The sequence below is a fragment of the Hemicordylus capensis genome, chromosome 4 (genome assembly GCF_027244095.1).
Source record: "Hemicordylus capensis ecotype Gifberg chromosome 4, rHemCap1.1.pri, whole genome shotgun sequence".
In the NCBI taxonomy this organism is placed as follows: Eukaryota; Metazoa; Chordata; class Lepidosauria; order Squamata; family Cordylidae; genus Hemicordylus; species Hemicordylus capensis.
Genome location: NC_069660.1, coordinates 47332810 through 47345234, shown reverse-complemented (window position 1 = coordinate 47345234; position 12425 = coordinate 47332810). Strand labels below are relative to the sequence as shown.

Genomic DNA, 12425 nt, shown 5'->3' with positions numbered 1-12425 from the left:
ACAGAGGCTCTACAAGGACACAGTTGGGGTCATATGGAGCCACTGTACACACCCTGCTCTTTCATTGGCAGGGCACTGTACGTAAGCCACTGTAAACAACAAGAAACGCCCTCCAGTTAAATTGAAATTGAAGAGAGACCCATGGTTGTGTACGAAAATTCCAAACTTAGCAGGTAGCACCAAATCTTGTTTTCAAGATAATTTGGAAACAAACTCTGCTTTAGTCATCTTTAGTAACTTGTGTTTATTTCACAAAAAGGAAAACAAAATAATAATGATTTCATGCATAAATTTTTAGCTCATAAAACTAATTGTTTCCCCTGCTCCAGAAATTTTTTAATAAGCTATACCTAAGAAATTAAATGGAGGGGCCTAGTGTTAACCCTGCCCCCCAATCATTTTTCCTGATCTTTTTCAATCAAGTGCCTTTTACAAATTATGGCTTCTGTAACTATCTACAAAGTTTGGAAAAACTGGCTAATCCATTTAGCCACTTTTAGCTCTTGCCTGTTCCATGTAAGACAAATGGCTTTCCATTTTCCCAAACCTTATGCATTATGGAGAATAAAGGGATCTGGCTCGATTTACCACAATTTCAGTTCAAACCTATGCATATTTACTTGAAAGGAGTATCTACTGTGTTCAATGGGGGCTACTCCCAAGTAAGAGTGCATAGGATTGCCTAAAATGGTGCATAAAATGTGGAACAAAAACCAGCGGGTCAGCACATCTTTCAAGTTGATGAATTGAGCTATATAAATATAAAACCTTGATACAAACAGATTTTCCATATATAAAATATCATCTTCAAGGCACTAATGGGATGGCAGAACTGGGTTGGTGTGACATCTTCAGCTGTCTCCGTTTCCAAGTCCGTTATGCCTTTAGGAACATCATGTGGTGTCAGGCAACTTTATACAGAAATCTTATTGCATGGGTTGTCCAATCCTTCAGGTGGCATGCCTAGGCAGTCGCCCCCACCCCTGCCCTGTGTTTCTATCCATTGTCCTCAAAGTCTAATGGCTTCCTTTTGGCTGTGGATGCATTTCAGCAGCTGTCCTTGCTCCAGTCGATAATGGCATTTTAAAAACTTGCTTTGGCCATGAAGGATTAGCTGTAGTGCATAGATCACGTGAAGTCTTGGGCTCTCTCCTTGTCCCTATGCCAGCAACCCCAGCCGAGTCACTTTGGCAGAGAGGAATGAGTGGATGATGAAGACAATGGTTTTGGGGCAGGAATGAAGATCCAGTTGCTGCAATGAAGGGAAACATCAAAAGTGATGAGTGATCTGCTCAGAACAACTCAACTCTCTTTCCTAAACACTGGTCCTTCACTATAAGTATAAGTGTGATAAATGGCAAACTCTTGAAGTGCCTGGTTAATTGGCTGACCATTGGGCAATTCAAAGAATAGCAGAATCAGGCATGTTGCAATTTTTTCAATGACTATAGGCATAAGCAAGTTTTCAAGTTAATACTTTATATACCCACTGGCAAGAGAACACCCACCATAAGGTCTTATTTCTCAAAACCCTTAAATTTTACAGTGTCTAAAGTGTGCAAAATAGATTGGTAACAAAATAAGAAACAATGTCCAACAGTTCAGATTCCATGATGACTATTTTGTGTATTCCAGACACTTCCTATATTTAAGGGTTTTCTAAAAATATTGTCTGATACTAAATGTTCTCTTGCCAGTGGGTATATATAATATCAGCTTGAAAACTTGCTTATGGCTACAGTCACTGAAAAAGCGTCTACACATGTGTGATTCTGTTACCTGTGGAATTGCCCCTCCGTCCCAAAGCTCCAGAGAAAAAGTGGCTATATAACCAATTGATACTTGTTTCTTTTCCAACACATGAGAAGAAAAGAATCACAGCAGACACTTCATCAAAATGTGAAGTATATTGCATTAGGGGAAAACAGAATGTGCTACAAAGCAATTTGCCACTAGCCCAATTAGGCTAGGGAAAGCCAACCTGAGGTTATCCAGCTGTTGCTAGTCTACAGCTTCCATCATCTCCAGATGCAGTAAACTATACCTAGGGATGGTGGGAGTTTTAGTCCAGCAATAACGGAGAGCCTCAGTATGGCCACCCTTGAAGTAGGCAGTAATGACATAGTAAGGGCATCAAATCCTGTATATTACTTGCCTAAATTGGTCTTCTCTAGGACTCTGGATGCTACTCTGTAATTTAAAAAATTCTGCATTTTAGCTCTATAATTGGGATGCCTTATGCAAATGAAATGTGTTTGCATACCGTGCTTCACTTTGCTTCCACCATTTTGTTTTATTTTAAAAGAATTGGATGGGAGTGGGCAGAGGCAGATAAGATAAAAGGCTTGGTTTGAGGGGGTTAAGACAAGGAGCAAGAGGGCCAGGAATTAGCACCCATGGAGAAGGTCAGGGTACTGAAGATCACTATATGTCCTGATTCCTGAGCTCTTGCTGAAGAGTGCCCATTCTCTACCACTGTGAACTCTAGTAAAACATTTCCACTCAACCATGATTAAAAACACACAACTAAGCTTCACATTTATCTACCAGGGACAAACCCTGCACTTTCAGATATCATGCATGGATATAAACGCAATGCATGCAGCCTTAGTCAACATACCCACCCTTGACAAGCCTTTGAAAAGTCTGTTTTGTCTCACATAAGATGAATTCAAAGTGACAGGTTAGGAATTCAGGGCAGCAAACTTTCAGGGCCCATTACTTTCAGCGAAGGCCCATTCACCCTCCTGAGATTGCTATACGGTCTTGGGAAGTTTGGGACAATTGCCCTCTGCCTTGAGGAAATGACTGAGATTGATTTCCTCCATCAAAGCCATTAACCCCTCAGCCTTCTCTCAATTTGATACTCCGGGGTATATTTTGGGAAACACGAGGTACAAAATGCCACCAATTCCCCCCACCCCAAAGTAAGTTTGCTTCTTTTGTTGCTGTTTTTAAAATTCTACAACCACAGAAGAGGGAGGGTGGGTGCAGCACAGCCTAGGAAGATGGGCAGCAATGCCCAGCGCCCAGACCACTAATGGGACAGGAATGTGAAGACACAGTGTCCTACTCTCTTGCTTTGAGAGAGACTGTTGTGTCAGGTTGTCACTTAATAGTGACATAGTTTGTGGAATTCACTGCCACAAAATGTGCTACTGGCCACTAGTTTAAATGGCTTTAAAGGGGGATTAGACAAATTTATGGAGGAAAAGGAGGAGACAGTGGCAGCAGCCAGGTCTATTAGTGGTCAATGGCCAAGTGGATTCGCCAGCTGTAGAGGCATCATGCCTCTGAAAGCCAACTGCTAGCGAGCAACAGCAGGAGAAGGCTACTGGGCATGATCCAGAGGAAGGCTACTGGCCTGGGCATGATCCCATTGAAATGAATGGGACTTGAGTGAGTCATGGGTCATTTATTTCAATGGTGCTTAGTCCGGATCCCACCCATTGACTTTAAGCCCTTCTTGTGGGCTTCCTAGCGCGTTATCCACTGTGGGATGCAGAATGCTGGACTAGATGGACTTCTGGCCTGATCCAAGAAGGCTCCCTCTTACGTTCACAAAGGTCAGCCGGCTGAGCCCTCAGCCACCTTATTATCCTGTAGCTTCCTTTCCTTGATTCTAATTGCTCATTCCACAAGGTTTGTCCCTCTTTTCTCGTATGTTTGACATGCAAGAGAGGAGAGCTGGTCTTGTGGTAGCAAGCATGACTTGTCCCCATAGCTAAGCAGGGTCTGCCCTGGCTGCATATGAATGGGAGACTTGATGTGTGAGCACTGTAAGATATTCCCCTCAGGGGATGGAGCCGCTCTGGGAAGAGCAGAAGATTTCTCAAGTTCCCTCCCTGGCATCTGCAAGATAGGGCTGAGAGAGATTCCTGCCTGCAACCTTGGAGAAGCTGCTGCCAGTCTGTGAGGACAATACTGAGCTAGATAGACCAATGGTCTGACTCAGTATATGGCAGTTTCCTATGTTCCTAACACCATCCTTTGAAACCCCCGGTATATAGGCTATACTCCAGTCCAGACTATGTCGCTCTTGCCTCCCTGGGAACCAGATGGAAAAGCACAGAAAGGGAGCACGACGGAAAGTCAAAGGAAACCCACAATCTCTCCTTCTGAGCTGCCAAAGTCCAAATAAAGCATCTTGGCCCCATCGTCAGAGGACATCTGCAGTCGTTCGAAAGGCTGCTGCAGCAGAATGACTTTCGGGAGGCCTGGCTCCAGGGTGGAGATGGTGAAGCCCTTGTTGATGTGGATGGACAGTGTGCAGTCTCGCCCATTCCACGTACAGGCTGGTGTGGGGGGAAAGAACATACAGACAAGAAAAGAGTTATTTGCACTGATCTCTGCTTCTTCTTCATGAATGCTGCTACCAATTAAGACGATCAGGGTGGTTACCACCAGGGTTCCCTGTCGCAGGGATTCCCAGATGCTACTGACTACAACTCCCATCATCCCCAGATAAAATGGCCATTGGCTGGGGATGATGGGAGATGTAGTCAGCAGCATCTGGGAATCCCTGCCACAGGGAACCCTGGTTACCACTGGCTTGTTTGGTGGTGACCCAAAACAGAGCTTTCTTTAAGGTTGGCCGAGGGCTCTGGAGCACGCCCCCCCACCAAAGAAATCAAAACCTCCCCATCTCTGGCTGTTTTTAAACGACTCCTAGAAATGCACCTATTTGAGCAGGCTTTTAGTTTATAAGGTTTTATGGATGGTTACTTTGTTTTATAGGATTTAAGTTATTTAACTGTCATGTTTTAATTTGTAAACCAGAGATTTTATATGGGATGGCATATAAAGGCAATAAAACAAAATAAATAATGACAAGGAGCGGGTGTGTGTGTGTGTACTGCAGAACTGACCAAAGGAAGTTCTCTTGCGAGGAGAGCTTATCTTGTGGTAGCATGTGTGACTTGTCCCCTTAGCTAAGCAGGGTCCGCCCTGGTTGCATATGAATGGGAAACTTGATGTGTGAGCACTGTAAGATATTCCCCTCAGGGGATGAAGCTGCTCTGGGAAGAGCAGAAGTTCCCTCCCTGGCTTCTCTAAGACAGGGCTGAGAGAGATTCCTGCCTGCAACCTCGGAGAAGCCGCTGCCAGTCTGTGAAGACAATACTGAGCTAGATGGACCAATGGTCTGACTCAGCATATGGCCGCTTCCTATGTAGTACTCCAGATGTTGCTGAACTACACCTCCCATCATCCCCAGCTACAACTGATTGTGGCTGGGGATGATGGGAGTTGTAGTTCAGCAACCCCTGGAGCCCAACTGGGTTGGGAGCCCCTGGATCAGAACAACAGTCCAACCATCTGCTGCTCAGTGCAGGGAAACACTAGAGCCTCCCTGACAGATGGGTGCCCAGCCTTCAGCTAGTCCCCAGATGCGAAGCTCCTTTGGTTCCCTGACCTGTTGACACTTCTTGGATGCACTCAGCTGCATTGTGGCAGCCGTCCACCAGCATCCTCGTCCACGTGGCCAGGTCCCGGGGCGTCTCCACGCTGAACAGGTGTGTCTCCACGCCTTTCTTGGTTCCAGTCCGCAAAGCAAACGAGAGTTCTGAGTCATAGAGAAGAGAGCCCTTGGATGGGCCAGAGTGCACAAGCCTGCAGGGATTGAGAAAGGAGAGCCCTTTCAGGGTAAAATCCAGAGACAATTTCTTCTACCCATGCTATTATATTCAGTTAATGGTCAGATTAGCCATGCGCCAACTGGACCATGTTTTCAATACAAGCACTGCTTTGATGTAAATACTACCATTTACTGTGGGGAGAATGCAAGTTCTAGAGCAAATTCATTGGCTGACGTAACGAGCAAGGATGCACCAGTACAGTAAGAGGAGCAACCTAATAGGGTTTTCCAACTAACAGCACCAGTGGTGTAGCAGCAGCAATAAACAAACAATTTGTTGATGGAGTGATTAAGTTCCATCAAGTTGGTGTTGACTCTTAGCATCCACATAGATAAGATTCTCTCCAGGATGATGACAAAAACTATTTGTTAGCTGCCCCATAACCAACTGTTCTCTGGGCGGCTCACAACACAGCATTAAAAATCAAGTAAATACACATAACACAACACACCAAAAACAAAACATAATAATTCTAAAACTTTTTTTTTTAAAGTCAGGTTTAAAAATCAAATTTAAAACCCAAAATGTAGAAGGCCTGAGTGAACAACAATATTGTCACCTGGTGTCTAAAAGAACAAAATGATGGTACCAGGCGAACCTCGCTGGGGAGGCTGTTCCATATACAGGGTGCAACCACCAAAAAGGTCCTCTCCCTAGCAGCCACCTGCCTCACCTCATTTGGCAGGGGCACTTGGAGCAGGCCCTCCGAAGAAGTCCTTAAGGCCCAAGTCAGGACATATGGGGCAAGGCATTCTCTCAGGTAACCATTTCTCTCTCAGGTAACACAAGCTATTTAAGGCTTTAAAGGTTAAAACCAGAACTCTGAATTGGGCCCAGAAACAGACTGGAAGCCAGAGCGCAGACAAAGCACTGGCATAATACGATCAAAATGTCCAGTCCCAGTTAATAATCTTGCAGCCCTACTTTGTTCCAGCTGCAGTTTCCAGACTGTTTTCAAAGTCAGCCCCACGTACAACTCACTGCACTAAGCTCAGTGCAGCGCAGAAGGGGAAATTTGGGGTGCCCCCCCTTTCTCAGGAAGCCCTTTGTGTGACCCAAAAACATGTCCGCAAGGTCCATATCTCTTTAATAGATGTACCAAAGATAGAGATACATCTGCAGGAGCGGCCTCTCCCCCACTAGACGCTATAGCGATGAAAGACACTATTAAAGGTGTCCAGCAGCATCCGGTGGGCCACTGTGCGAAACAGGATGCTGGACTCGATGGGCCTTGGGCTGTTCTGATGTTCTTAAGGTATAGGAGCTTTATCCCATATTTTGTCTGGCAACCCAAATCCACAGGAGTTTCTTGCACATGCCCTTTGAAAGTATTTTGTTGTTTTAACTGATTTTAATGTTTTGATGTGATTTTTTAAAATAGAGTTCTATTGTATTTTAACTTTTGTAAACTGCCTTGGGATGAGTTTTACGAAAAGCGGTATAGAAACTGAATGATACAACAAACAACCTCTTTGTAAACTGTAATCAGCGGTTTTGAAAAGGTCTGCAATTTCTGGAAGTTCATCGCCAACAAAGCAGACTATGGGACGAAACGCTTAAAGTATATGTCACACCTTTCAAGTAGGAGTGTGCACAAAACTGGGTTGCCTGGTTCAGTTCGAATCCGGACTGGACTTGAACACAACTGGGCATGCTCGGTTTAGTGCACCTCAACCTCCTCTCCCGCTTCGGGGAGGTGGGTGGGTTTCATGATTTTTTTTTTTAAATTTTTTTTACAGAAATAGTGGGGGTGGGCCGCGGGGGTGGGGCGTCTGCGTGGCTGGTCTTGGCTGCACATGAGAACAGCAGAGGACCATTGGGCATGCGTGGCGGCCTCCAAAATGGCCACCGCAGGAATGAGATCCGAACTGGGTGAATCGGGTAAATAATGGAGGCCGGTGTGGGGCGGGAGAGAGGGAACTTCAGGAGAAGCCCCTGGACTGGTAGTGGAGAGTTCTATTTCTGTGTTTGTTTTTTTAAAATTAAACTCACAGACCTCCCAAACAGGCCGGGGGGGTGGGTGGGGTGGCGTGATATCAAACTGAACTGTAGGTGGGGTTCTGACTGATATTGAGCCATTGAACCGAACCTGTTCACACATCTCTACTTTCAAGCAAGGCCTAAAGCTGGAACTCAGCGCCACCAGGATTCCTGAAACCACGCAGATGCTTTCATAGCAAATGTGCTATGTAGACCCCGTGGTTTATCTCTGCATTAGCATGCAGCTGACATTCAGCTGCATGTCAACGTATAGCCAATGTCTGATCAACTTGTAGATTTGTGTTGCCTTACAGGGGTACTTCACACTTTAAAAACAAACAAACAAACAAGTGTATGAAAAGCACCCCCCACACACCCCTACCTAAAAGTGTGAATGCAACATGTGTATATTTGACAAGTATACTAGTCTGATGAGTATGTTCCCAGAGATTCGAGATGAAGCAGGTCTCCCTGTCTTGTGTTCACTGGGTGGCAAATCCAGGCTTGCTGCTGTGCAATGTAAGTGGCTCAAGCAGACAGGCTCATTTTTATTTTGCTTTTTCTTATTGCCAGTGGGCCTGTCATTTGCAATGCTAGCCACTAGAGGACACTAACACAATTCGTTAGCTGCTGCATACCCCTTATACTGCATAGAATCCTTTGCCTAGCCCCATCCTTAGAGTTAATACATATTAGTGTATGTTTGTTATAAGCAACAAAACCCAGACTATGGAACTGAAACCTCAAGTAGCTTTGTTTCAGTGTCATCCTAGTTAGTAACACAGACTCCATGAATATTATTAACCCTTTTTGAAACAACATCCAAAGAGAGAAATGTGATTTATGGGTTTGGACAGGCTATGTATGAATCAGGCTCTTGTTTGCTATAAAATGTACTCTCAGAAATTGTTCCTACGGCACAAAATGCATACTAATACTAAAGGCTTATAATTTTTCACTCTAACCATCAAATTAGAGTCCAAGCCACACACCTTGCATCCATGTCAGCAGACACAGGGGACGTGGTCTGTGCCGGGATGGGGCAATTCAGTCCCAATGCACAGTTTCCTGGGGTGGGGGAACTCGGCAGTGGGGCTGAATGGCGCTGTCTGGGCACTGGCCACGCCCCCTGCACCCAACTTTAGCCAATAGGGATTCTTCCCAGCCAGCATTTCACTGAAATGCTGGCTGGCTTGGTTTCCCTCACCCTCTCTGCCTCACTAAGAGACGGCGGTGGGCCCAAACCAGCCAGTGTTTCAATGGAATGCTGGCTGGGAAGGAGAGGGGTGTGCCTTGTGCTCCCAGCTGGTGAACAAACTGGCTGGGTACAGAAGGGGATGGAGGAGGGGGGTGCCCTGGGGGGTGCCGCAGACCCTGGCAACTGTGGGACGCTCACCCCCCCCCCACTCCATTGTCCCCACGCCCCTGCTACTCATAATGGCCTAACACAGAGGTTCTCAAACCTGGGTCCCCAGATGTTGTTGGACAGCAACTAACATCATTCCCCAGGCACAACCATTGTGGTTGTGGCTGGGAGGAGAACTTGTCTTGTGGGAGCAAGCATGAATTGTCCCCTTTGCTAAACTTGCCTTTTAATGGGAGACTGCATGTGAGCGCTGTAAGATATTCCCCTTAGGGGCTGGGGCCCCTCTGGGAAGATCAACTGCGTGCTTGCATGCAGAAAGTACCAAGTTTCCTCCCTGGCTTCTCCAAGATAGGGCTGAGAGAGACTCCTGCCTGCAGCCTTGGAGAAGCCACTGCCAGTCTGTGAAGGCCAGGCTTGCCCAACTTTGGCTCCCCAGCTGTTTTTGGACAACTCCCATAATCCCCAGCCACAGTGGCCAATAGCTACGGATTATGGGAGTTGTAGGCCAACATCTGCACGAGAGCCAAAGCTGAGCAGCCCTGGTGTAGACAATACTGAGCTAGAAGAACCAATGGTCTAATTCAGTATAAGACAGCTTTCTATATTCTATGTTCCTATGTCGTATGCTGCAGAATACCAGCTGGTGAGAGGCAAGAATTGTGGGAAGGCTACTGCTTTCATAACCCTGTTTTAGCTTCCCAGAAACATTTTGGCCACAGTGCTGTACTAGATGGACCTCTGACCTGATCAAAGGGCTCTTCGTATGTGCAGGGGCTAGGGAATCTGTGTTATTTTAGTCTAAGCAGCATCTTCCTTCTGCTGCTTAGTGATGAGCATTTATAGACTGGTTTCAGACACTTGTCCACTAGAGGGCAGCAGAACCTCACAGAGCAGAGCCTGCTCTAGTTTCTGCTACTTTAAGGAAACAAACCACTCCTTGAGAACCAATTGGCAGATTATTTTTGCAAGGCATGCAAATTACTTCCCATATCAAACCATGTGTTTGTCCTCAAATCTAGTTCCTTGCCCCCAAGTAGAATCAGTCAAACAGGACTGAGAATCAGTTCTCAATCCCCAGCGGCCACTAACCATTTGGGCCTGTGTGAAAGTTCTTTCCTCAATCCCAATATGAGCAGATTCATACATGATGTGTTTTAGGGAGATACCTAAGATTTTTAAAGTGTATATCTAAGCATTGAAAATGTGAATGCAAATACATCTATGAACTAGGCAAATTTATTAGGGAAGGGGAGAGATTGCAGCTGTCTGGTGTTCACTCAGTAACAAACAGGAATTGTCTCTAACCTGCTAAACAGTCTGATGACAGACCCTGATCATGAAACAAAACCTATCCAGTGCACCTTCCCCAACAATGAGGATTTGACTGTAGGGATGTGCAAGCCGGTTCGAGTGGAACCAACTTGGATCGGCCAGTCCAAGTTCGAACTGGATTGGCTCCGGTTCTAAAAGAACTAGTTCGGCCCAGTTCAGTGGCTGGACCAGACCCAGAACTGGGCTAGGGCAATTTGAATTTGGTCTGAATTCAAACAGAGCCGGCCAACTGGTTCCATGTACACCCCTACTTGGATGCATTGGTGAGTGATCATTAGATAATTAACTGAAAAAGGCTTTAGTGAACTATAGTTTAAACACAGTAGGTGTATGGGTTCCTTCCACACCTCACACAATTTCAGTGCATTTTATTTGAAGCAATTCTCAAAGTTCCAAGTTAATCAGTATCTTTTACTTCAGAATAATTAACCTAGCAGATTCTTTCCATAACTCACATGGTTCAGAGTTCTTTTTATTCTGAGAGTGGATATAAGAGATCAAGTGACTCCTTAGAAACCAAACCATTTGGAAACTGCATGTGTGTCATTGTGTATATTGGCTCCTCATGTACACAGCACCTTCAGTCCTAGAGCAGAGATGGCTTGCAAAGGCATGGGGAGGAAAGAAGCCTCTCTATAGAGGGAACAGCAGTATGCAAGGAGACTGGTGTGGAACAGCCTTCAAAAGGCTGGATCTGCAGCTGTCTAGGATGTGGCTCCTTCCTGTTTGAGTCCATCCATAAAGAGGGGGAAAGGTTGCCTCTTTTCACTACTCTTTAACCCGTCCAACTGTGTGAATGGAAGTTATTTTGTAGACTGCAAGCTCCCTCCTTCAGTGGAACCTATAATCTATTTATTTGTTAAAAAATAAATACTGCCTTTCTCCCATTATCAGTCTCCAAAGCAGTTAATGAAATATCAATGCAAAAACAAGCATAAATTAAAACACACATGATACACAATCACACAAAAAAGGTAGCACATAAAAGCAGCAACACTAAGTAGAGGTGAGAAACAATCTCAAAAGAAAAGAAAAATCCAGCAAATCATACTAAAGCAGCCACCAAAAGTCTAGAGTGAACAGGACAGACTTTGTCTGATGCAGAAAGGTAAAAACAGGTTTTTAAACAAACAAACAAAAACCCCAAAAAGGTGCAAGGCAGATCTATCCTGGGATGGAGCACGAGAATCAGAGCGACACCACAAAAAGGATCCCCCATTCCCCGCCAGCAGTGTTCCCTGTAACAAGGCCTCCCAGATTTTTTTTTAAACTACAATTCCCAGCATCCTCAGCTGCAATGGCCTTTGGCTGGGGATTATGTGAGTTGTCATCAACAATGACAAGGGGAGGAGAGCTGGTCTTGTGACAGCAAGCGTGAATTGTCCCCTTTGCTAAGCAGGGTCCACAGTGGTTTGCATTTGAATGGATACTACTTGTGTGAGAACTGTAAGATATTCCTATCAGGGGATGGGGCCACTCTGGGAAGAGCATCTGCATGCTTGCATGCAGAAGGTTCCAAGTTCCTTCCCTGGCATCTCCAGGATAGGGCTGAGAGAGTCGCCTGCGAGAGACTCCTGCCTGCAACTTTGGAGAAACCACTGCCAGTCTGTGCCACCTGAAGCGTTGGGTCCCCAGATGTTATTGGACTTCAACTCCCATAATCCCCAACGAAAGGCCACTGGGGCTGGAGATCGTGGGACTTGAAGTCCAATAACAGCTGGGGACCCAACGCTGAGAATCCCTGGTGTAGACAATATTGAGCTAGATGGACCAATGCTCTAAATCAGTGGAAGGCAACTTCCTATGTAACATCTGAGAATGTAACATTTGGGAATCCCTGTTACAGGGAACCCTGACCCTCAGTCACTCCCTGCTTGACCGCTTCAGGTGAGGGCAACTCCAGTGACAAAGCATCTGTATGACAACATGTGTGACAACATCAGCACCTTTCAGATGCTCAACTGAACGTGCACACAGTGGGCAGTGGGACTGTGCCTGCTGACGGCCCAGACTCTACCCATACATGCGTTTGAAGTGGAATCCTGCTCTCTCTCTCTCCCTCTGCACATTCACAGTGAGACTGCACACCCATTTTGTTCTAACCCCTGCTA

At 45.7% G+C, this 12425-nt stretch overlaps 1 protein-coding gene across 1 annotated transcript in view; it reads right to left on the bottom strand.

Annotated features, from left to right (window-relative positions):
• Window positions 1–229: 229 nt before the first annotated feature.
• SNTA1 (syntrophin alpha 1) overlaps window positions 230–12425 on the bottom strand; it is a 90219-nt gene continuing 78023 nt past the window's right edge. Inside the window, exons 6-8 of the mRNA XM_053249882.1 lie at window positions 5414–5610; window positions 4108–4295; window positions 230–1252 (exon numbers count right to left, since the gene is read on the bottom strand). Coding sequence (XP_053105857.1) covers window positions 1160–1252; window positions 4108–4295; window positions 5414–5610 — 478 coding nt within the window. The 3' untranslated portion in view covers window positions 230–1159. The remainder of the gene's footprint in view (window positions 1253–4107; window positions 4296–5413; window positions 5611–12425) is intronic.